Raw genomic sequence first — 25,122 nt, forward strand, 5'->3', positions numbered from 1 at the left:
TGGACCCTGGGTCTTGTGCTTGCTGGGTAGAAACTTTGCCACTTGAACTATACTCCAGCCTTTTTGTTTTTGAGATCAGGTCTCACTTACTTGTTCTGGTCTGGCCTTGAACCCTTGATCCTTCTGTTTTCCTGAGTAGCTGATATTAAAGACCTGTACCATCAAGCCCAGCTTCTCACCAATGCTTATTTGGCTCTCTGAGAGGTTGCTAAAATGTCCAAGTTGAGGAATGGCTGACACCCCTTCTTTGTCACTGCCCACAGATGCTTCAAAGCATACAAAAGACCCAATAAAGCTGATTGAGCTGCGAGAGACAGAAAGGCCCAGTTGCCTCCCTGGGCACCACCCAGCCAGTGCAACCTGAGTCTTGTTCTTTGAAACCCCTCCGTCCTCTGTAGCAGCTGAAAATGGAGCATTGTGACTCACTTTCTGTAGGGGAGGTGTCCTGAAAATTGTAGGATTTTCCTTGTGTTGCTTTCATTCTGCCACCTCTCTATACTCCACCTCCCTATATTCAAGTATGATGCTATTTTGAGCAAGTTAAAAATTATATATAATGGATTTAATATATTGTTATGCTTCTAAGCTAAACCACTTTCAGCTGGAAGGGATACTAGGAACAAGAGGTATGCTTGATTTCAGTATTATTCCAAATTTGCATAGTGCATAATATACCCCACCCCTACCAAAAAGAAAAAAATTCATGATTCTGAAGTTTCTAGAAACTGAACTTTTATCATTGATTCTCCTTTGTCCCAACTGCATTCCAGTAGGCAAAGTGATGCTTGAAGCTCCTGATCAAACTACAAGTCCTGAAAGCAGCTCAGCCAGAGTGTGTGCAAGTAGAAGGGAGAACCCAAGCTGGGGAACCACCTACCAGGGATGGCCTCTCGAGACAGTGTATTGTCAGGTTTTTTTTCCTGTTCCAGCATTCTGTGTTTTCATTCCACATTCCAAGGTTGAAATTTGGGGAGCCAAGAATGGCCCTATCTGCCAGTAGTGTCATTTGGATTTTTCCAGTGCCAGTGGTGCCATGGTGTTAGGTGAAGGTGCAGAGGACTGGAATGAAGGCCCTCTGTTTTCACTGCCAGTGACATAGGTAAGGCCTCCTGGGGCTTCTAGGAGATGCTATCAGGGCACAAGAAACCACCTTCACCCTAATGCCGTGAAGTTACTATGGCTTGAGCAAGGCCATACCACAGTGAAGTGGCTCCACAGGCAGGGACATGGGAAGAGGGATGGGGGCAGTACTGCATCAGATGGCTCCTAAACACTGCTTTGTAGCCCTGGGGAAAGTAAGTGGTCATCCTCTAGCCTTCTCTTTATGTGTCTTAAAAATGATGATAATAGTATCTATTTCTTTAGGGTTATATTCTATGACCACAGAAACAGTTTGGCCATTTATACTTTTTTTCTTTTTTTGCAGTTCTGGGGTTTGAACTCAAGGCCTATACCTCGAGCCACTCCACTAGCCCTTTTTTGTGTTGGGTTTTTTCAAGGTAGGGTCTCTTGAACTATTTGCCTGGGCTGGCTTTGAACCGAGATCCTTCTGATCTCTGCCTCCTGAGTAGCTAGGATTATAGGCGTGAGCCACCAGCGCCCAACCCTTACACATAATTTTTAAAATTAATTTCTGAACTAATAAAAGATACATAAAGAAATTGAACACATTAGGGGCAAGGTGTGGCTTGCCTAGCATGCATAAGGCTGAGTTCCATCCTTAGCACTGGAAAAACCCAAAAACACAAAAAATAATAAATAAACCTAGAGATGCAGAAAAGTTTGAAGATATGTATTCTGAATTTAACAGTATAGGTGGGAATTTGAGCTGAGATGGTGGGTCTCGGGAAAGGGAAAGAGTCACAGTGAGATGACTGTCTTATTTATAGCACTTAAATACTGTTGGGTTTCTTTTTTCTTGATGTGTGTATGTGGTGCTAAGGATTAAACCTGGGCCTCACTCATGCTGGGCAAGTTCTTTACCATTTGATCCACACCCCTACCCTTTTTGTTTGTATTTTGTTTCTGAGACAAGGTCTTGCTAACTTTGCTGGGCTGACCTCTAATTTGAGATTTTCCTGTTTTCACCTCTGGAGTAGGTGGGATTATAGACATAAGCCACCACACCTAGCTTGGAAATTTTTTAAAATGACCAGATGTTCTGCTTTAAATCACCAAAGCAATATAGTTCCATTTTGAGAAAGTCAAAAGAAACCAGTGTGTATCACATGGTCACCTATCAGAGACCCAGTCAAGCTCTGAGAGTCAAGAGCTTGAGGTCCTACCCACTTATTCCACATCAACCCTCCCCCAGCTCTCCCTCCTGGGTAACTGCCTGCTGGAGGCTCTCCCTTGCCAGCACTGTTGCTGCCGTTCTGTTCTGTCTCTTGTCAACACACACTGTTTACTGCTGTCCTGGTCCCTGTCCCTCCCCTTGTGAGTCATCCTCCACCTCATGAAGGGGGTGTTGAATCTTCAGAGTGGAATTCATTGAACATGGTTTATGAAGAGCTTTTGTGACTGGGGAGGCCAGGCAAGACGCCAGAAGTGCTGCTCAGCCTGGGGTGGGGTGGGATGGGATGGTGGGGGGACTGGGGCTGCTTGGAGCCCCAGGGTGAAAGCTGGTGGCAGTAGAACCTGGCCATAGGCTGGGATAGAGGCATTTGGGGCAGGCCTGAAGGTCAGGGGCCTTGCCTGAAGGTGAGGGGAAGGTATCCTCTGAGGCCTGCAGAGTTGGCTGTCCTTCCCTGGTCTGCCTGCCTCAGGCCAGTGTGTCAGCATCTCCCTCGCTCTCCAGCCTCATTTCCAGGCTGGCTGCTGAAGTCTCTGAAGGCTTTGGAGGTCTGCTTTCTGTTTGTTCACACTCTTCCTCCTCCCTTGAGATCAAATTTTAGTTCCTTGTCCTTTAGGAAGCTCCCATCATTTCCTTAACCCATTTTTCCTGAGTGCCACCTTTGTAGGGCCCAGGGCTGTGTGCTGGGATGCCTTGCACACCCAAGTACTAACAGCACCTGACTGTGTTTTGAGAGGTGATAAGGTGTTCAAAGTGAAGAAGCATCCCTACTGTATGTGCAGAGGCCAAACCCCTGGCAACTGGACTAGAGGTAATGAAGAAGATGAGAGTGAAAAGATAAGGGACTGGTAAATTGTGAGGGGAAAACAGGCCTTTCCGTGGTGTGATGATTTGCTCAAAGCTCATGGTTACTGGAGGGCAGAGCCAGGCCTGGAACCTGGGTCTTGGCCCCCTGGCCCAGCCACCTTTTGCCTAGGCCCAGGTGGTGCAGCCTTGCTGTTTGAGTGTTCAGATAATTTTTTTTTTCAGCTACTTTCCCATTCAGACCTGACATTCCTGGAGAGGGGACCCTGTTCCTCAGTAGTAGGACTTCCTGAAATGCAGATTGAAATAGGCGAAGAACAGAGGTGCTATGTGGAAGAGTGCTGGGGAAAGGCACAGAGAGACACTGACTCCCCTGAGGCATGGGGAATGGTTCCTGCGCAGGTACTCAGAGCAGATTTATTTATGGCTGTTTTTGTGGGGGGAGGCATATTGCAGACTTGAATTCTCTTCCTGTTGATCCTGACAGGCTTAGTTTTCACAGCAGTGGCATGGCACAAGGAACTGGCAATTAGGAGACCTGGGTTCTAATTATGGCCACCCTTCTCAGCTAGGTAGTCTTAAGCAAGTCACTTCACCTCTTCCAGCCTCAGTTTCTTCATCTGTCAAATGGGGGTCAGGGTATAAGATGAAATGAGAGGAAGGAAGCAAAAGTCCCAGCATAGCTCCTGATCAGGTGTTGTGTCAGTAAGTGTCTTCTCCTTTCTCCCAGCTGAAGAATGTATCTTTTTTTTTTTTCTAGGCTAGCCTGGAACTTTTGATCCTTGTGCCTCCCAAGTGTTGGAATTTTAGGCTGTGCACCACGCCCGGCTGGGACAGTGTATTGTAAAGTGGATCATAGTCATGTAAAGACAAACCTAGTAGTCATTAATAGTTTACTGTTTTGTTTTTGTTGGCACTGAGGCTTAAACTTGGGGCCTCAAGCTTACCAGGTAGGGGCTCTACCACTCGAACCACTTCACCATCCGAACACTTTTAAAAAAGTGTCATTCAGGGCTGGGGGAGTGGCTTAAGTGGCTGAGTGCCTGTCTAGCAAGTATAAGTATAGTTGACTGAATTCAAACTCCAGTCCCTACAAAAAAAAAAAAAAAAAAAGCCCTGTAAAAAAGTGTTATTCATTGAGTTACTGCCATGGGCCAGGAGTTCTAATTAAATTATCTCAGTGATACAAGTTCTAATTAAATTATCTCAGTGACACAGTCATTCTGTATGTGGCAATTATAGTGAGGAAACACCTTACACACACGTACCAGGTATTGTGCTAGGTGCTTTACATGCACCATCTCATTTACTCTTCGAATGTTTGGATGTTGGCAAAGGCTTGGTGAAGTCAGCCTGCCTTCTTATTCGTCTTATTTGCTTGTTTTTCACTCATTCATTGCCCTTATGTCTGCTTGAGATACGAAGGTACCACTCTACACATTGTAGAGGATACAGACCCATTTCCTTAGGCATACTTCTATTGATCCTTCAAAATCTGATTCAAATGGTCCCTGTTCTGGGAACAACCTGTTCTTTCTCTTTAGCACCACTTCTCTTGAAAGCTCAGAGCCATCTTCACCTCCTTCCTCTTCCCTACCCTTCACATCTAACCAGGTCAGTTTTATCTCGGTTCACAAGTGTTAATGCCTACTCTGTGCTATTACCTAGAGACCCAGATGACCCTAGAAAGTTCCCATGTTGGGCAATTTATAGCCCACCAATGGGCACATGCACACCAACAGGTCTCAATAATGTATTTGTGTTATACTCAGGTTTTGAAGACTATTTTAATGTAATAGTTACCACTTTTTACTAATGTTGGATACCAACATTGCAACATTGTTTGGCAGCCTTTTTTTTTAGACAAGGTCTCATGAAGTTGCCTGTTCTGGCCTTGAACTCATGATCCTCCTGTCTCAGCCTCCCAAGCAGCTGGGATGACAGGTGTGTACACCCATACCCAGCTCATTATTTGGCATTATTTGGCATTCTTCACTCTTTTTGAACTTCCTTGGAAGACATCCTTGGAAGTAGCCTTTCACACTGGTGTGGAAACAGGGTAGGAGCTGTAAAGTAACTTGCCTAGGCTACCCTGCTAGTTTGCTGGCAGAGGAACACAAGATGGTAGCTGGTGTCATGGGTCTGCTTTCTCTGCAGGTCTACCTGGATCCTGTTGAGGCAGTAGCTGAGTCTTTTGTGATCTAGTTTATCTTGCTCCCTGGTCCTCGTGGCTGAGCTTGGTGGTAGAAGAATCAGCAGTCTGAATAATTCCCACCCAATGCCATAAGTGTTGGTAGGAACAGCACCCTCCTGTCTGAGTTCACTCTAGAGGCCTTCCAGCAGGGAAGGCTTCAGAGGAAGACGGGCTTCGTGAGCTCTTTACTAGGCCACCAGAGAGGAAGACAGCCATGGAAGACTTCCCTTGGAGAAGAAGGGCTCATGGAAAAAATGGCTCCTTCTGGTTCTCTGGGAACTGCTTTGGGCTTCTTTGGTCCTAGGTACATGTTCCCCTTGAAAACAAAATAAGAATATAACTAGGGATAATAGGGTGAGTGGCTAAGAACACAGACTCTGGAGCTGAACTTGCCTAGGTTTTGAATACCAGTTAGCAGCTGTGTGACTGTGAGCAAGTTGCTTAACCTTGCTGTGCTTGTTTCCTCATCTGTAAAATTGGGTCCTCTCAGAGCTGCGGTCAAAAGCAAATGAGGTTATAACAAGCATTAGAGCACACTACTACAAACTGTACAGTGCTGGGCTTTTATGGTGGGGGATTGCCTTTTATTGCTGTAGTTGAGACTGGTTGCTAGGGCAGTTGAAGAGGGAGTAAAGAAATGGAATCATTGTGCAAGTAGGAATCCCTTGGGACTTGGCCGAGTTGCAGCCCCAAAGCAATCCTCAGGCCTGGAAGTAGGGCGGCAGAGCCCCCAGCTTGCCCTGGGTTCCTGGTGACCCAATGCCAGTTGGCCTTGGAGACCCTCCTTCCCAGCACTGCCCTCTGACTTCCTAGACCAGGGGAGGGTTGTGGGAAGGGACTAGGAGTATCTGGTTACCCTAGCAACCAAGGGTGACTTGGGACAACCTTGCCTGTTCCACTGGGCCAGCCTGAGCAGACGGGGACAGTCTGAGAAATGTAAATAAAATGTTTTCATGGTGAAGGGCAGAGCAGCTACAGAGAGCCTGAGAGCCCCCAACCAACCTACGTGTCTGCATGTTCCTGGGTGTGTGCATGTGTTCAAACTATCACTTATCCCCTCTCCTGGCCTCTTCTCCTCAAGGACAGATCAACCCTGTACTGTATCCTGAGGGTTTGGCCCCTGACTGGAGGTATGCAATTCCGCACCTTGCTTCTTTGCTTCTTTCTAGTGGCATGGATGCCTCCAGGAGGCAGTGTGGCTTAAGTCACTACAGGAAGCAGTGTGCCTTGGAGAATCCTGTCTCATGGTGGACAGGTCACTGGCTCTCCTGAAGTTTCCATTTCCCTAACCACGTAATGGAGAATGAAATGCTCTCCAAGAGGTTCATCCAGCTCTCATGTCTCTGGATCTGATTCTAATTGTGTCCACCCCATTCCATCGTGGCAGCATTAGCAGCACGACAAATATGAGCCCTAGAAGTTTCGTGTCATTTCTTGGCATCCTGGGGCCTTCCTCAGTGCTGGCCCTTTCTTACCATGCCAGGGTCCCTATCCATTCTTCCATGCCCTTTTCACATCTGGTGTTAGCAGCTTCCTGTGCTTTAAGGATACTATTCAGGTATGCAGGGTGGGGATGATTTGTAGAGCCAGGGCCTTAGGAACGGGACAAGCTAGGACACACTGTGAGCACTCCTCCCTTCCCTGAGGAGCCTCCTCCTGACCAAACCCACTTCACCCTCCCCTGGAAGCTCCTTTTAGTAATGTGCCACCTACTGTGGGCAAGGGGCCAAGCAAGAGCAAGCAAATTCAGACCTTCCCCCACAGCCTGGGTCCAGCCCAACCCTGCCCTGCCCCAGAGGCCCCAGAAGCCGCTGCTCACTGGGAGGAGTGTTGGTGTCTGTGCCAGGAAGATGGCTTCAGTGCAGATACCCTGGGAGCTGGCTTAAGCAGAAGAAAGTGTTCTGTTCTCATCAGGAGGCCTGCGACCTAGTCCTAGTTGTTCTGGCGGGATGCATCCTACCTCCTGTCAGAGCTCCACTTTCTCATCTGTCCTGTGGGAATGCTGGCTGCGTGCTTACCTGTGATAGAGTCCCATGGTCCAGAAAACCTGGCCATTCCCATAAGCTCCCAAGCCACCTCGCTGTCCCCAGTACTCAGTACAGCCTGACTTGGGGAAAATCCTGGTGCTCAAGCAAAGGGCTTGGCAGCTCTCTGTTCCAGGTTTGAGACACTGACGCGAGAGTGGTGCTCCCCTCTTAGACTCAGGGAGGCACCTCATCTTGCAGAGCCCAGGCTTGTCTTGTGCAGAATGGGGACAGTACCAACCCCACAAGGCTGTGTGAGGACTGAGTGAGACGGCCTGTGCCAAGCCCCAGCACAATACTGGCTCGTGGAACACCTTCAGGAACAATGAACATCCTTCATGTTACTACTCTTGGCTTGTTTCACACACCTTCTCCCTTCCCAGGCAGGAGCCGTGGCCAATTTGGCTTTGGGTCTCTAGCTCACTGTCTGGCATTTCATGGGCCAGGAAAGTTCTGAGACTAGAAAGATGATACAGAGGGTAGGAGACATTTTTCAAGCCTTCCCTGCTAGGTAGAAGATAGAAGTTGTCCTCTGCCTGCCCTGGGCTGCTTCTTTAGACTCTGTCTTCTCCAGAGCAACTGTTGGTACTAACTCCAGGATGGGACCTGAGACACTCAGGAGGGCCAACTGACTGGAGCTGGACTTCTAGCCTTGGGAAGCTGCTTTTTGGACTGTGTCTGTAAGAATTCTCTAAACCCTTGTATTGGTCAGCTGTTCTTATAATGAAATACCTGAGATAATCAACTTTAAAGAGAATTTTTTGGGCTGGGTGTGGTAGTACATGCCTATAATCCCAACTACTCAGGAGGTAGAGACAGGAGAAACAAGGTTCAAGGCCAACCTGGGCAAAAGTTAGTAAGACCCTATCTCAAAATCAAACTGGGCAAGGTGGCACATGCTGTGGTCCCAGCTATGCAGGAAGCAGAGATAGGAAGATTACAGTCCAAGGCTGACCTAGGCAAAAGCATGAGACCTTATCTGAAAAACAAACTAAAAGCAAAAGGACTGGGTGTGGCTTAAGTGGTAGAGCGATTGCTTACTAAACATGAGGCCCTAAATTCAATCCCTAGTATTGCCCAAAAAAGAAAAAGAACTTTTAAATTTTGGCTTACAGTGCAAAAAATGCTTTCATCAGGAGCTAGGGTGCTAACACAACAAGGGAGGAGGGGCTAGGAGGTCCCCACAGTCCTTTCCAGGGCAAGTGACCCAGTGACCTGAAACCGTCTCACTCACTAGACCTGACCTCTTAAAGGTTCCACCATCTCCCAACAGCACTACCCTGGGGACCAATCCTTTAAAACATGGGCCTTTGGAGGACATTCAGGATCCAAACTGTAGCAACCCACATGCCATCCTATCTCACCTCGGTGAGGTGCCCTGGCCTTGTCTCATTACTTCCTCTGGTTATCTGACTTCAGTTGGTGCCACGGAAAGAGGAACATGGACAGTGACTGTGGCTTGAATGTTGTGAGAGAGGGAGCCACCAGACAAGGACCCATGCCCTGGAGATACAGGGTGGCCAGGAAACACCTTCTGAAGGAGGAGGAGGCAGAAGCACATGGAGCTAGGCCCACCCTGGGGATGGAGGCACAGGAAGGGTCTAGAGAGAGGAGTAGACCAGGCAAAGGTGAGCAGGCAAAAGAGAATGTGGCTCATTTGGTGGTTCATTGCAAGGAACTTAGTAAGGGGGAAATATTAGGGTTGACTGTGGGGCTTCCCCCTACACATGAGGCAAAGCATGACAAAGGCATGCTGAAAGTTCGGGCTTTATCCTGTACAGCAAAAGAGATTTGGACCAACCTGACCTCGCTCGTCCAGTTGCCAGCCTCCTGAACACTGGGTGTTACTGGTAGACTCTACAGACTCAAGAAGTCTGTAGACTCAAGAGGTAACTTTTGGTCAGGTCTGTCTTGAAACCAGGAAAATGTACTAGTTAGCTTTGAAGTCCCCTCGCAGCCTAGGATGGAGACATACTTTTTTTCTATGATAGAAATGTGTTTTGAGAATCTCTAAGCGCTTGGCCCCACGCCTGGGTCCTGGGCCTGGATAATGTGGGCCTGGACTTGTGACCGTGCTAGCATTGCCCTGGTCATTACCTGAGAGTAGGAGGGGCTTAGACAGGGGAGGAATTTCCCCTCTCCCTCCCAAAGATCTCTGGACAATGAAAACAGAGGCCGGGGGGCTGCTTAGGAATCTTGGTTCAGCCTTGTGAATTTTCAAATCAGACATTTGTTCAGCCCCTACTATGTCCTGATGGGACCTGGGGTCAGACCTGGGTTCCCTCTTGGTTCTGCTACTAATTTGCTATGTGACTTTGGGCAAGTCCCTTCACCTTTCTGAGCCTCAGTGGCCCCATCTTTTGAGTGGGTGGGATTGGGATGGAAGCAGGGCTGCACATACCGTTTGTCTCACATGAGGAAATTGATGGCTGTTGAGTCCTTGGGGCTCTTGGAGACCTACCTTGCCTCGCGGGAAAGCAGACCACGATAAGGCACAGGTGTCTTTTGCCTGCAAGTCTGAGATTGGAGATCATTGTGTGTACTCTACAAGTTTGCAGATCCTGGGCCTTAATGCCCCTAAGTTCCTTCCTGCATCGATGTTCTTTGATTCTTCTCTGTTTTCTTCTATCTCCTATGCCACTTATCTACCATTTGTTTCTGCTTCAGATTAAACATTTCCATGACAGGCAACCACCACCTTCCCTCAGACAGAATCCTTAGATTACTATTCTTCCTTCAGAACTCAAGTCAGCCTTCCTGACCTCATGCCTGGAAAGATGCCATGGGTTCAGGTGGAGGTTATGCCTTTGATACTTGGCACCTTGGAAATCAGTTTATAATTTCTGCCTCTGGAGGCATAGAGAGCCGCTGCTTTCTAATATTTTATGACAGAGACAGCATGTGAATGTCCTTTGAAAAAAACACTTTAAAAACATCGTTTTATACCACAACCCTGTGAAGCTGGTATTATCCCTTCCATTTTACAGGCGAGGAAGCTGAGGCTCAGAGTTAACAGAGCAGCCTTCTGAGACCAAGCCTGTGCACCTCTCGCCAAGTGCTCTTCTGGTCCCCCCGTCCTGTCCCCAACCTCTGTTCTGGCTCGCCCGAAAGCCCACGGCCTCCCGTTCTCTCGCCCTCCGCAGGTTTTCATGTGATCCCCACCATCTCGAGCATCGTCCCAGAGAGCTGTCTGCTGATTGTGGTGGGGCTGCTGGTGGGGGGCCTGATCAAGGGCGTGGGCGAGACGCCCCCCTTCCTGCAGTCAGAGGTCTTCTTCCTCTTCCTGCTGCCTCCCATCATCTTGGATGCCGGCTACTTCCTGCCGCTTCGGCAGTTCACGGAGAACCTGGGGACCATCCTGATCTTCGCTGTGGTGGGCACGCTGTGGAACGCCTTCTTCCTGGGCGGCCTCATGTATGCTGTGTGCCTTGTGGGCGGTGAACAGATCAACAACATTGGCCTCCTCGACACCCTGCTCTTTGGCAGCATCATCTCCGCCGTGGACCCAGTGGCTGTGCTGGCTGTCTTTGAGGAGATCCACATCAACGAGCTGCTGCACATACTGGTCTTCGGGGAGTCCCTGCTCAACGATGCCGTCACTGTGGTGAGGGGCCTGTGGCTGCACCCACATGCAGATGGGCCCCAGGCCCAATCCCTCATGTGCCTGCTAATACCAGTAATAAAAAACAGCTAGCATCCATTCATCCTTGCTGTGTCCCAGACACCATGTGAGCATGCAGGGCAACCTGAGGAGAAGCTTATGGTACTCATTTTACAGAGCAGGAAACAGGCCCAAAGGAGTTAACAACTTGCTAGAATATGGCAGAACCAGCTCTATCTCACTTCAGAGCCTGAGCTCTTGGCCTTCCTTGGTCAGATGCTCCCTCTTCAACTTGCCTTTCGATGTGGTCTTAGCCAAATTACTTATTCTCCTTGTGCCTCAGTTTCCCCCTTTTGATGTACTGGGGTTTAAAGGCATGTCCTTGCACTTGGTAGGCAGGTGTTCTACCACTTGAGCCATGCTCCCAGGGCCCTTTTTGCTTTAGGTGTTTTTCAAAGAGGGTCTTTTCCCTGACCCTGGCCTTGGACCTTTATCATCCTACTTATGGTCTTCCTTTTAGCTAGAATTACAGGCACACACCATCACACCATGCTCTTTTGTTTAGGTGGGGAATAAACTTTTCATCCAGGCTGGACTTAAACCTCGATCCTCCCAATCTGTCTCCTGAGTAGCTGGAATTCCATGCCTGGCCCCTGGAGTGTGGCTGTCTTAAGTTAGACTTTGATATGTGCAGAGTTTGGGGGCAGAGATTGTGAAAGGAGCTTTACCCCCCACAAGCCTAGAATGGGTTAGCCACTTTCTGTGTGACCTTAAGCAAAGTGACTAATGCCTCTGTGGACCCCACCTTTAACAGCTGCAAAATGGCAGAGTGTTAGTGCTTTCCTTGCAGGGCTTCATGAAGGCAAGCAATACAGAACCTGCATATAGCAGCATTGTACGTGCCTGCACACATGCTCCCAGCCAGTTTCCTCAGGAAATAGGTGTGTGTATATACACGCAGGTTCATGTCTTCCCAAGCTGGACCTCTCAAAGAGCAGCCACACACACAGGAAAATACAAGAACAGGTCTGCGTGCCCATCCCTGCTCATACATGCGCTCACTGTCCACACCCCTCGGGACACAAAATAGATACAGACTTCAAATAGATACAGACTGTGGTGTTCAGTTGCTACAGCCTGGGCCTCCTTTTCCTTCCTTTCCTCTTCTCACTGGCTCCTCATGGGGCAGGGTAGAGCAGCAGCTGGACCCGAGCAGGCAGGCCTCTCCTAATCTCTTCTAGCACCAGCCTTTTCCCAGGGTTACCACAGAAGCCTCAGTTTCCCTAGCTGTGATGCAGGACTCACAGTTCTCAGCCAGTAACCCTCCTGGGTTCTTACAGGAATTCTGCTCATTCTTATCTGTGAAGCCAGTGGATGCCAGAGCACACAGTCCCAGTCCCAGTCAGGTGTGAATGTAAGTTCAAGTTGACACCACTGTGTCAAGTACATAACTCAGTCCAGCCACTTAGGACTCACAGCCATGCCTCCCAAAGGTGGTGGCTGTGGTGGCGATTGGTGGTGTTCAAGTGCTTCCTGCCCAGGGGGTATTCCATCTGATCTGCACAGTAACTTCATGAGGTGGACACTGTTATCTCAGGTTTCCCAGATGAAAAGAAACTGAGACACTGAGGGGTTACATTAGATGATGAGTGATGTAGCCAGGGTTCAAAGTTACACATCTCGTTCAGAGCACAAACACAGACCTACGACACACTGCCTCTCTGAAATGCCTCTGACAAAAGTGCCAGGCCCACCCCAGGAGCCTATGTGACAGACCACAAGGACTTAGGAGTCTCCTCAGGCTAGGAGTGAGTTCGGGTAGCCCAGGGCTGAGTGTACCTCAGACAAGGCTGTCTGCTGCTGCTACCCTGCCCTGTCTCTCAGACAGCTGTGGTCCAGGCAGCTCTGGGGCCTGGTTAGAACCTAGCACCTGCCCTTCCTGCCTGACCCAAAATTGGGCCTTTTCTGGAGTTCTGAGCACCAGTGTGAGTGCCCTACTTCCAGGCAGAAAGGCTGCCCTTACACTTCTTGGCACCAGTTCAGTGCCCTGTCACCCTTCTTGCCCCTTATCCCTACCTCCAGGGATTGCCCAAGTGCTGGAGACTTGAAAAGTTTACCTCTCATGAATTATTAGGTCTTTTCTCCTTTCCTACCTGGCCTGGAAACTCCCCATCTGGTTCCTGGCAGAGCTGTCTAGTGCTGGACTCAAGTAGGCCAGTGAGCCATGGTGCTGCCTCTAGGAAAGTAGAACCCAGAAGTTGAGCCCATTGGAGAGGCCTCATCCCAAGGCAATCAGAATAAGTTCTGGGCCCAGTCCTATTCCCAGGGGGTCCTCTGGCATGTGATTTTACCTCTCTGAGCCACAGTTTAGCAAGGGAATAGGTATCCTTGGTCTGCCTACCTCAACAGGTTTTTGAGTGTTGAGTAGAATAAATATTGTCCAAAGGGCTTTATACTATCTGATAATAGTGTTATGGGGTCCATCTATTTCCTAGTCCAGAGGACAGGAAACCTTTTGAGCCTACAGTTCCATAGCATCTGAACTTGGCTGTTCATTATACCACCTGGGGAGCTTGTTAAATAGGTATGGCCTGGCCACATGTATTTTGAGCAGTTAAGAAATCCTGCTCTTGGCTGGGCATGGTGGCTCACGCTTATAATCTCAACTACTCAGGGGCAGATCAGGAGGTTCATGGTTCAAGACCAGCCCAAGCAAAAAGTTAGCAAGATCCCATTTCAACAAGCCAGGCATGGTGGCACGTGCTTGTCATCCCAGCTATGTGGGGGACATAGGTAGGAGGATCACAGTCCAGGCTAGCCAGGGAAAAACATAAGATCCTACCTGAAAAGAAGCTAAAGCAAAAAAGGGCTGGTGGGCATGGCCCAAGTGTTAGTGTGACTGCCTAGGCCCTGAGTTCAACTCCCAGTACCACCAAAAAAAAGAAAAAGAAAGAAATCCTATTCTAGTTCACTGTCTGAATTTCCCTGTTTTGTACTAAAAGACTAAAATCCAGAGAGAGGTGTGGTTTGGGCGAGGTTAGTGAGATAGGCAGACTTGATAGTACCATTGGTACCAGCACTGCACTGGACACAGTGCTAAACACTACTAACTGAAACCTCATAGGAGCCCTGTAATATAGGCACTCTTTGTCTCCATTTTGTGGATGAGAAAACTAAGGCACAGGGATTTTGAGTAATTGATGCTGTATACACAGCTAGGGAGTGGCAAGGCCAGGATTCTAACCCAGCCATTTGGCTTCAAGGTTTGTGCTCATAACTAGCATGGTGTGACAGGCCCCAGGCAAGCCCCCTTGACCTCCACACCATGGTTCTGAGCACTTGCTTGGTACTAGGGTTTCTCTGTTACCACATGGCCTGTTCTGTGGCCATGGTCATAGAGGGGATGGGATCATTCTGGGTGGACTCCAGGGAGCTGTGGGTCCAGGGCCCTGCCTTCCTGCCCACCAGCCTACACCCCTCCCCAGGTCCTGTATCACCTCTTTGAAGAGTTTGCCAACTATGATCAAGTGGGCATCGTGGACATAGTCCTCGGCTTCCTGAGCTTCTTCGTAGTGGCCCTGGGTGGGGTGTTTGTGGGCGTGGTCTACGGGGTCATCGCAGCCTTCACCTCTCGATTCACCTCCCACATTCGTGTCATCGAGCCGCTCTTCGTCTTCCTCTACAGCTACATGGCCTACTTATCAGCCGAGCTCTTCCACCTTTCAGGCATCATGGCGTGAGTCTGGGTGTGGTGGGAGGTGGGCTTGGCTGGGGAGGTTGCTAGCATGAAGTTCCCAGCCTCAGGAGGTCACCAGGGATCTCCCAGGACCCAGCCTCCAGCTCCAGACATGAGACAGGAGCTCCAGGCTCCAGACCTGCATTATAGCCACTTAAATGACCAAGGTCATCAGGCTTCTTAGAAGGTACTTCTGCTGGGCTTTGTGGGATTTGGGAATTTGGAGAGAGCATTCCTGGCTGAGAGCGTTGGGGCTAGCCCAGAGCACAGGAGGCAGCACCCTGGGCTGTCCTCAGAAGCACTGGGAAGTGTCAGCCCTGCCACTTCTTCCCTTCCTTTGCCTCAAAGGGAGTCCTGGTATTGGAGTTGCCACAGGCTCTCATGCATTCCTCTCTTCAGCCGCCCCAGGAAAGGCTTCTCAGGCCTGAGTCTTGAAGGTCCTGAGGCATCCGCTATGAGAGGTGGTCTGTGGAGAGGCATTGAGGTGCAGAGGGGTTCCCAATGGGAAAAACAGCAGAAGCAGAGAGGCTGGGCTGAACTGGAGATTCTGGGCAGCAGGAGGAAGCCTGGCCAGCAAAAGCAGAGCCCAGTGTGGTGGAGTGTGGGTGGTCTCGGGCTGCTATTAGAGTAAAGTTCCCTAGGAAGATGCCTGTGCATGGTGGCAGGGAGTCATATTTGAAGGGAATAGACCTGAGAGATCATGGAGTATGTCATCGACTCTCCCTGGGGAGAAGGGTCAGACTTTGGAGTTAGAAAGACCATAGCATCTTAGCACTGCTATTCATTCCAGTATGACAATGGGCAGGTGACTTTATTTCTGCGAAAGTCAGACCTCTCATGAAAAATACAAGAATGTGCCCGGCCCTGTGGGCTTGATGTGTGAATCGAGTGAGAACAGGTGAACAAAGCACACAGGTGTCTGGCCCCTAAGAGCTTCCCCTAAACAGACACTTGTTTATTCTAGCACAGCAGCCCCTGGCAGCAGAGGGCTGTGGGAAGGGGCTGCTCAGCCACTCTCCTGAATCCTGCTTTCCCCATCCCAGACTCATCGCCTCAGGGGTGGTGATGCGTCCGTACGTGGAGGCCAACATCTCCCACAAGTCCCACACCACCATCAAGTATTTCCTGAAGATGTGGAGCAGCGTCAGCGAGACCCTCATCTTCATCTTCCTTGGTGTCTCCACTGTGGCCGGCTCCCATCACTGGAACTGGACCTTTGTCATTAGCACCCTGCTCTTCTGCCTCATCGCCCGAGTGCTGGGTGAGGGCCGGACCTAGGCCGTGGGGGGCTGGGGGGATATACAGTGTGTTGTGTAGAGGGGCTAAGCTGAGGGGAGGATGTGTGGTACAATGGGAGTGCTAGGGTGTCATGGATGTATGCGGTTGTGGGTGGTTTTTTAGGGCTGTGGAGGTGAGTGTGGTGCATTTTGGTTGGGTGTGGTATGACACATGTAGGGGCTGAGCTGTAGTATCTGTGCTATGTGTGTGAGGTGCAGTGTGTGTCAGTGCATTGAGTGGAGGTGCTGGACTAATGTGTGTGTAAGTGTATACAGTGTTGTGTAGAGGGGAGATCTAGATGTGGTATAATGTGTGGAAGGACTAGGATGTTGTGTATGGGGTGGTGTATATAGGAGCTGGGCTTTGGGGTGTATGTGGGTGCAGTGTGTGGAAGGGCTGTGATGTGTGAGGTGTCATGTGTGGAAGGTCTAATCCCACCTCTGAGCCCTGGATCCTTAGGTTCCACTCCTATGTGCCTGGTGGCCTTACTCCATGGCTGTCCTGGGTCTCACATCCCCCTGAGATCAGGGCCAAGTCTGTGGTCCCCAAGCCTGGCTGGTGTCACATTTGCTTGGAGCAATTCTTAAAATCCTGGTGTTGCTTTTCCTTATCCTCTAGGGATTCTGGTTTTTGTGGGTTGAGGTTGGACCCAGCCTGCATTTTGAAGTAATGTTTTATTATGGAAAATTTCAAATCCATAGGAAAACAGAGAGAATAGGATAATTCTCCATGTGCCCATCTTATTTAACAAGTAGCAACTCATGACCACCCTTGTTTCGACTTTCCCTCTCCCCTTCCCGGCCACTGGAGGACTCTGTGATGTGTCCAAAGCACATCCAGGTTGGGGAGCCCCGTTAAGGATCCACCTTGCTCTTAGATTGAGGAACTTGGAGCCCCCTAGGCTGAGGGACCCAGGAAATGAGTGAGGTGGGTGAGCTTAGTGGTGGAGGCTTCTGGGATACATAAGGAAGTCCCTGGTGCAGAGTCAGGAGGTGCTGAGCAGCCAACCCTCCTCTGCCTCCTTCCCTGGCAGGCGTGCTGGGCCTGACCTGGTTCATCAACAAATTCCGCATTGTGAAACTGACTCCCAAGGACCAGTTCATCATTGCCTACGGGGGCCTGCGAGGGGCCATCGCCTTCTCCCTGGGCTATCTCCTGGACAAGCAGCACTTCCCCATGTGTGACCTGTTCCTCACTGCCATCATCACCGTCATCTTCTTCACCGTCTTTGTGCAGGTGCTGAGCCCGGGTGGGACAGGCCCTGCCTCATTCCCATGGAAAGAGGAAAGTGTTGTGCAAAATGGGGCCCTGAGTTATAGTCCCAGCTCTTGCTGCATGACCTTGGGCAAGCCACCCCCCACTTTTGGCTTCAGTTTCCTCAGTTGTAAAGTGACAATTAGAACGAGTCATTGTAAAGGGAGTGATCTGTGTGTAAAATGCCAGAATGTTGCCCAACTTCATTAGGAACCACTTAAAAGATGTGAGCAGTCAGCTGGCCCAAGACCTGACTCTTTCTCCACCCCTCTTCAGTTTCTGTAAAATGGGAACAGCACAGCATGGGCAACTGGTCAAGTCTCCGAGCCAGGCAACTGGAGACCTGTAAACAGCCCTAGCTCTGACACAGTCTGCGTGTCTTAGTTCCCCATTTGTGAAGTGATGGGACTAGGCTAGATGGTCTCCAAGAATCCTTCCAGCCCTCACTGCTCAGTGATTCTTGATTTTTTTGAGACAGGCTCTTGCTGAATTTCTGTGTAGCCCAAGTTGGCCTTGAACTCTCCATCTTCCTGTCTCAGCCTCCCCTAGTACTGGGATTATAGGAAGGCACCACCATACCCTGGTCAGTGATTTGTATGCATTAAGTGACCCAGCCTTAGCTAGCTGAGAGCCCTATCCTTGTCCTCACCCCCATCCCTCAAGGAAGCCCAGCCTGGAATGGTGAAAATTGTTCTCCTGTACTTAACTGTGGGACTTTGGGTAGGGGAGAAACTCTGCCTAGGCCTCCGTTTCTTTGCCTTCCTTCTGTCTTTTCTGGACACTAATCCTCACAAAGCCCTAGATGGGTCACATCTTTGGCTTCTCAAGAGAAAAAAATGGGAGACTTCCTGGAGGTGGGCTTATTTTCCATCATTTAAAAGGAAAGGGGCTGCCTCTGGTTCTCTAGCCCTGATTCCATCATCGAAAATACTGTCTCACTTTGACTTTGCAGTCATATATACTAATGGTTTTTCAAGCCCACTTGTATTTTTCTTTTAATTTTATTATTCATATGTGCATACAAGGCTTGGGTCATTTCTCCCCCCGCCCACTTGTATTGAAGGTCATATTGGTTGGGGACCTCCCTCCGGAGCCAACCTACCTAGGTTTTTTTTGTTTGGTTGGTTTTTGTTTTTTGGTGGTACTGGGGTTTGAACTCAGGGCCTCATGCTTGCTAGGTAGATGCTCTACCACTTGAGCCACTCAACCACTTCTTTTTTCTGTTGAGTCTTTTCAAGATAAGGTTTCGTAAACTGTTTGCCCCTGTTTAGTTTACCTAGTTTTGATTCTTGACTCTACTACTTCTATGGGACTTTTAGAAGTTGCTCACCCTCTCTGAGCCTCAGTTTCCTCATCTATAATATGGGAACAATGAAGGGAAGTACCTCTTAGGGGTGTTATAGGCACTAAAGAGTAATACTTGTGAAACACAACTGTCACATGGCAAGTGTGCAGTGAAATTAGCTACATCTGTTATTCCTAGAGCCTCCCAGCAACCTGTGAAGGAGGCAGATCAGAGGTGGTTCTCCTTGTATTCAAGGACCAACTCCTTACTTGGGGTTGCAGAGTGGGTCTGTGGTAGAGCCCACATTTGAACTCAGTCCCCAACTAGATATACAGTGTGAAGCTCATTCAGTTGGTTGAGCTGTCAGACCTCCAGGAAGAAGTGGCCTTAACGACTTGACTTTTTTCTAAGTGCTGGGGTGGAGGTGGGGAGTCCTAACACCCTTCAGTCCTGGGACTTTGAGGACCTCAGAGCAGAAAGGGTATATTCACCTCAGGACCTCTCTGCCAAGGTGGCAAAACCCTTACCTGACATCTACCTGTCCCACAGGGCATGACCATTCGGCCCCTGGTAGACCTGTTGGCTGTGAAGAAAAAGCAAGAAACAAAGCGCTCCATCAATGAGGAGATCCACACACAGGTACTGGAAGCTGGGGCTGGACCTTCAGTTACTGGAGGAGGCTCAGGGAGCAGCTAGGTCTTAAGTCTCTGTCTTTGTTCACCTTATCTCAGTACTGGGTGGTCCCTCAGTCCCTTGAGGCTGCCTGCTAGGGTCTAGCTGATGGGATGGTGTGATGTTAGCAGCTGGGAGCCCAAGGAGGTGTTATGCCATCTCTGCCTTCAGTTGAATTCAAGTGGGTTCAGAGTAAGGGGCTTAGCTCACTCCAGGAGAGAGGGTTTGTGATGACCATTCTACTGGGCTTCAGGATGACTGGGAGGTGTGTGCCACCTCCTGGCTACTTTTGGAACTGCAAGACCAGGCTGAGCAGAGCCAGAGTTGGGCTGGAGATGTGGGTTGTGTTTGCGGTGGGGAGGAAAAGACACTTGTTCAGAGGTCTGAGTAGGGATGGAATCCAATAGTGAGACTTGACTTGGCCCTGGGCCCATTTCAGTTCCTGGACCACCTTCTGACAGGCATCGAGGACATTTGTGGCCACTACGGCCACCACCACTGGAAGGACAAGTAGGTGCCAGGCCTGGTGGATGGGGATGGGGGTGGGGGGAGGGGCAGGTAAGGGTCTCCTGAGGCCTGGGCATCTCCCATACCTAGAAGCTGGCTCCATCCATCTCCCTCCCTCCTCCTCCCACCAGGCTTAATCGGTTTAATAAGAAGTATGTGAAGAAGTGTTTGATAGCCGGCGAGCGCTCCAAGGAGCCCCAGCTCATTGCCTTCTACCACAAGATGGAGATGAAGCAGGCCATTGAGCTGGTGGAAAGTGGGGGCATGGGCAAGATCCCCTCTGCTGTCTCCACCGTCTCTATGCAGTGAGTGTCAGTGGCTAACCGGGACAGCATCTGCACCCACATGCCAGCTCCCAGTCCCCAGTCTGGAACAGCCACCAGGGGAATCCTGTTGTCCAGTCAGAGTGGGTGTGAGATTTTCAGGGCTACGCTAAGGGCCTGAGACTTTGGCCACCTACCTGGGCCATCTCTAGCTTAGCCTCCTTCTGGCCCAGCCCAATGGCTCCAGGGTCATAAGAATGAGGACCTAACCTGTGCCCTGTTGTGTCAGGAACATCCATCCCAAGTCCCTGACTGCTGAGCGCATCCTGCCAGCACTGTCCAAGGACAAGGAGGAGGAGATCCGCAAAATCCTGAGGAACAACCTGCAAAAGACCAGGCAGCGGGTGAGGGGCTGCCCCAGCCTGGCTCCGATAAAGGAACCACATGCTCCCTTCTGCAGCCTTCCCTGCATGCCCTTGTCTGCCTGCAATACTGCCCTACCCCACCCTGCACACGTGCCCACAGCTTCCAGGGCCTGCTGTGCCCTGACAGCAGTTCTTCTCACAGTTGCGGTCCTACAACAGACACACACTCGTGGCTGACCCCTACGAGGAGGCCTGGAACCAGATGCTGCTCCGGAGACAGAAGGCCCGGCAGCTGGAACAGAAGGTGTGAGCCAGTCTGCAGCAGGCCCCTGTCTTTTCTGGGGAATCTTGTTGTGTCCCACAACCACATCGCAAGCTCCCCCAGGGTCTTCTGAGGAAATTGGCCTATTCTAGAAACTGAGGAGTTTGAGGCTTGTTGATGGTGTGAGGGTTTGAGCTTTATGGGGACCTGGGGGAGGTAATAGAGGAAGGGATAGGGGTGGTCTAGATTAGGGCCTTAGGGCTATGACAGGAGAGGGAGAAGAGGAGGTGGGCTTAAGGGATACTGAGAAAATGGAACTAGCAAGGCTTGGTTACTAGTTTGAGGGTGGTCAAGGAAAAATGAAAGAGTCAAGCTTCTGGTGGAGTGGTTGGGAGTAGTGTCCACCATAGGGATCTCAAGGAAGGAACAAGGTTTTTAGGGAAGGTTGTGTTTGAGATACCTAGGTCCATCCAGGGCCCAGGTGTCCCCCCTTGAGTTGGTTTCTTAGTCTGGAACCCCAGGAGCAGGTAGGGCTGGAGTTGAGGCTGCCCAGGGAGATCACACAGCTTCCTGAGAGCCTGGGACAAGCACTTGGGAGCCTCTTACTTGCCAGCATGGGTGCTGGTGCAGGCACAAGGAAGGGCTGATGAGGAACTACTGGCCTTGGGTGCTGTGCAGAGAAGCTCCCCACTTTAGCTGCCTGTGCTCACTTTTTCCTCCCTCTTTATTAGATCAACAACTACCTGACAGTGCCGGCCCACAAGCTGGACTCACCCACTATGTCACGGGCCCGTATTGGCTCAGGTAAGGCCTGCAGAGGGGCCTCAGGGCTGGGTACTCTGTGCTACTGCCTCCCGAGGCTGAGGTGCCAACAGAAATGGGCCCCAGAGAGCCACTGGGGAGGCCAGGCCTCTCCCATTCTGATTTCTGATCTCTTCACCTCCTCCCAAGCTATGAGCCACATCTACCTCAGGTAGGGCTAGGGGTTGTCAGAGTGGCCAAATGGCCCTGCTGTCATCCCTAGGCACATGGTGCTCCCAGTGGAGAATCCAGTGAGGACTGTGATGGCATTTGGGGGCAGACGGGGTGCCTGGCAGAGGGGCAGGGTCTCCAGCCCATGAAGGGGAATAAGGACAGACCTGGGCCCCTGGGGCAGGCCCTGACTCCGGAAGAACCCTAATTCTTAACCCGTGGAGGGAATCTGTGGGAGCCCCTGGTCCAAGGAGAGAAACAGTCTGAGGGAAGAGAGGCTGGAGATGAAGTGGTCACTGAATCCTGTGCAGGCAGGGCTCTGAAGCCCAACAGAATGGCTGCATTCACAGAAAGGTCCTGGGAGTTGCTGACACAGGCTGAGGGGGCTCTTGAGGCGTGATGCCTGCTGGACAGGGCTCAGGGCAGAACCCAACCTGTGCCTTGCTCTCGGTCCCCAGACCCTCTGGCCTACGAACCAAAGGCAGACTTGCCAGTCATCACCATCGACCCAGCCTCCCCACAGTCACCCGAGTCTGTGGACCTGGTGAATGAGGAGCTGAAGGGCAAGGTCCTGGGGCTAAGCCGGGATCCAACAAGGGTGGCTGAGGAGGATGAGGATGAGGATGGAGTCATTATGATGCGGACCAAGGAGCCCTCGTCCCCAGGCACTGACGATGTCTTCACCCCTGGGCCAAGTGACAGCCCCAGCTCCCAGAGGATACAACGCTGCCTCAGTGACCCAGGCCCCAACCCTGAGCCTGGGGAAGGGGAGCCTTTCATCCCCAAGGGACAGTAGCGCCAGGCCAATGGGCAGCACCTATCCCATAGACTCTCCCACCAGAGCAGGGACTGGGGGAGAGCTTGGGGACTCCCTCACCCTTGCTGACCTGGATTGGCCCTGTCCTTCCTCCCCAGCGCATGGCAGCTGGGTCCACAATCCCCACAGCAGCACGGCTTCCCCCTGCCTCCTGGGAAGCGCCCCCTCCCACCAGAACTGCCTTCCAAATCTATTTGGCAGAACTGCTGGGCTGGTGAGGCAGGCCCTGCTCCTGCAGATCCAGGCTATCCCATACTCGGACCAGGCCTTAGTCTCCCAGGCCACAAGACTCCTCCCTCTACTCCAGCACCCTCCTCATTCAGACCAATCTTTCTTTCTAACCAAAGAGCCTGTGGCTCCATAGTGATCCCAGCCAGGAAAGGAAGGAACTGAGGCCTCCTTTGCTCTTGGCCAGGCCCTCTTTTATTTGAGGAAACCAGGGGCAGGAATTAGCAACCCATGGCAGTCCCAGCCCACTCCTGCCAGCTGTGGCAACCTGGCCACCCAAGCTGTCTTCGCTCAGAGCTGCAGGCTGGGGGCATCTCTGAGCTTCTCTGCCTGGAGCAGGGGTGCTTTAGACAGTGAAGTGACTTGGGTGATGAGGACCACTGGGCCTTTCTGGGGCCACTACCAGGGGGAGGGACTGTCTGGGGCTCCAGAAAGTACTACCTTTCTATTTTGATTTGCACTTCCACATCTGATACTGTTTGCACAGAGGCACTCCTGGTTTTAGGATATCTGAAAATCCCTGGCAGGTCAGAGCTCAGCCCCTCTCACCCCAGCCTTCTGCTCCAGAGAATCATGCCTCCTCATTTGTGCCTGTGTGTCTGACACCCTCTCCCAAATTGGTCCTCTGCCTGCTGGGCTTTTAACTTTTGTCCAAGGCTCTGATTTCAGCTGTGGCTCCCACCTGTCGTGATTCTCCAACCTCACAGGCACAGAGTTCCCTGGCACCTGCCTTGCCCTTGGGCCTGACCCTCATTTCCTGCTGGCCTATTCTTTCTTACTCTCTCCCCCCCCACACTTGCCCCTACACCAGGCCTCTCACTCTCATGCGTATCCAGCTTGCTGTGGAGCCCAGCTCCAAGGGAGAGGGCTTTCCCTGAGGGTCTCCCACTCTGGGCAGAGTTGCTGGAGTGGACAGAATCCTGGGTCCCCACTCCCTACACCCCCACCACCATGGCCAGGACCAGGCCTATGGGTATCTGTCTCCCCTCCCACTCCAGAATCGTGCAATAGTCAGTGTCCCTCTCCCAGGGACAGGGCCATGGGTGCTCGACCCATCTGTCTTTCTCCTCTCCATGCAAAGAGCTGTTTTGGGCAGGAGTCGCCATGAAAGATGACATCGACAACCATGCACAAAGCCACCGCAACTGCTGCCGCTCTACCACCTGTACAGAAGAAACTGAACCTTTTTTCATATTCTAATAAATCAATGTGAGTTTTTGATAAAAGTCTGGGCTGCTTCCTAAGAACGAGGGACTTGAGGCTGGCACAGAAACACTTGGCTACCGTTAGCTGCTGGTGTTGTCATTCCCATGTGCCAGGCTCTGGAGACACAGCAGTGAGCTGGGCAGGACGCACCTGCCCTTGGGAGCACCCCACCTGGTGCGGAAGAGCAGCTGTGGAAAACCCAGTGCATGTGAGTGGTGTGAATAAAAGACAAGGGGGCTGTTGAGAGGACTCTCCTGAGTATGTGACATTATAGGAGGATTGTCTCATGTGCTGAGGTCACCAGATGGAGAAGGTCTCAGAAAGGTCCAGATATTCTTATTGGGAGCTGCACATACAAACACCCTGGGATTTGAAAAAAGGCCAGTGTGACTGGGTCAGAGTGACAGCAGGAGAGGCAAGATTGGGGCCTTAAGTTCATAATTAAGATTTTGGTCATTAGCTGGGACTTGGTGGCTCACACCTATAATCCTAGCTACTTGGGAGGTTGAGAAAGATCATGGTTCCAGGCCAGCCCGGGCAAAAATGTTTGCGAACCCCCTCCCCCATCTTAAAAGAGAAAAGCTGTATATGGTGGCATGTGCCTTTCATCCCAGTGACAATGGGAAGCTTAATATAGGATCACCTGAGCAAAGGTGAGCAAAGGGTGAGGATCACCTTATCGTCAAAATGACCAGAGTAAAAAGTGTTGGAGGTGTGGCTCAAGTGGAAGAGTGCTTGAATAGCAAGCATGAAACCCTGATTTCAAACCCCAGTACCACCAAAAGATTTTGGTCCTTAAACTAAAGATAGTGGAAAGTCAGTGAAGCCTGGATGAGAGGTGCTTAGGTGTGTAGTGGGTACAGTTCTGCAGAGGTTGGATCCCTAACTATATTTCCAGGAACTGACCACCAGAGGGCAATGGGGCCCTGGTGCACTCCCCAGTTCCCCTCGGAACCTGGGCTGTCCTAGAGAGTTTGCCCTCCAGCCTGGAACCTCAGTATAGAGCTGTTCCACTCATGAAGTCTGAAGTGGGCAGTGCCGAAAAAGACTGAAGGGAGAACCATACTGTATATTCCTGTGTTGGTCTCCCAGCAGGAAATGATGGTATACTCAAAGGGTGTGAGCAGGGTTACAGGAAGCTATCAAGGTTGGGGCTTAGCAGGGCACGCTACTCCTAGAGCACCAAGCATGGCAGCCCACGAAGATCCCAAGTTCAAGGCAAGAGTGGGCTACATAGCAAGCAAGACCCTGTCTAAAAAGAAAAACGATTAAACAAACAAACAAAATGTAGAGGTGAAAAGGGGAGAGGGGAGGGACTGCCTAGCTAGAGCTATGCCATAGGTAGCAGAACACAGTCCCTG

General features: G+C 50.8%; 1 protein-coding gene across 1 annotated transcript in view; it reads left to right on the forward strand.

Moving 5' to 3' along the window:
* The window catches only part of Slc9a1 (solute carrier family 9 member A1), a 49,596-nt gene extending 25,815 nt beyond the window's left edge, over positions 1-23,781 (forward strand). Inside the window, exons 2-12 of the mRNA XM_074080891.1 lie at positions 10,459-10,919; positions 14,402-14,652; positions 15,696-15,913; positions 16,964-17,166; positions 19,019-19,108; positions 19,581-19,651; positions 19,780-19,953; positions 20,201-20,315; positions 20,479-20,580; positions 21,270-21,342; positions 21,969-23,781. Coding sequence (XP_073936992.1) covers positions 10,459-10,919; positions 14,402-14,652; positions 15,696-15,913; positions 16,964-17,166; positions 19,019-19,108; positions 19,581-19,651; positions 19,780-19,953; positions 20,201-20,315; positions 20,479-20,580; positions 21,270-21,342; positions 21,969-22,306 — 2,096 coding nt within the window. The 3' untranslated portion in view covers positions 22,307-23,781. The remainder of the gene's footprint in view (positions 1-10,458; positions 10,920-14,401; positions 14,653-15,695; positions 15,914-16,963; positions 17,167-19,018; positions 19,109-19,580; positions 19,652-19,779; positions 19,954-20,200; positions 20,316-20,478; positions 20,581-21,269; positions 21,343-21,968) is intronic.
* Positions 23,782-25,122: the final 1,341 nt, after the last annotated feature.

This window comes from Castor canadensis, chromosome 7, assembly GCF_047511655.1.
Source record: "Castor canadensis chromosome 7, mCasCan1.hap1v2, whole genome shotgun sequence".
NCBI lineage: Eukaryota > Metazoa > Chordata > Mammalia > Rodentia > Castoridae > Castor > Castor canadensis.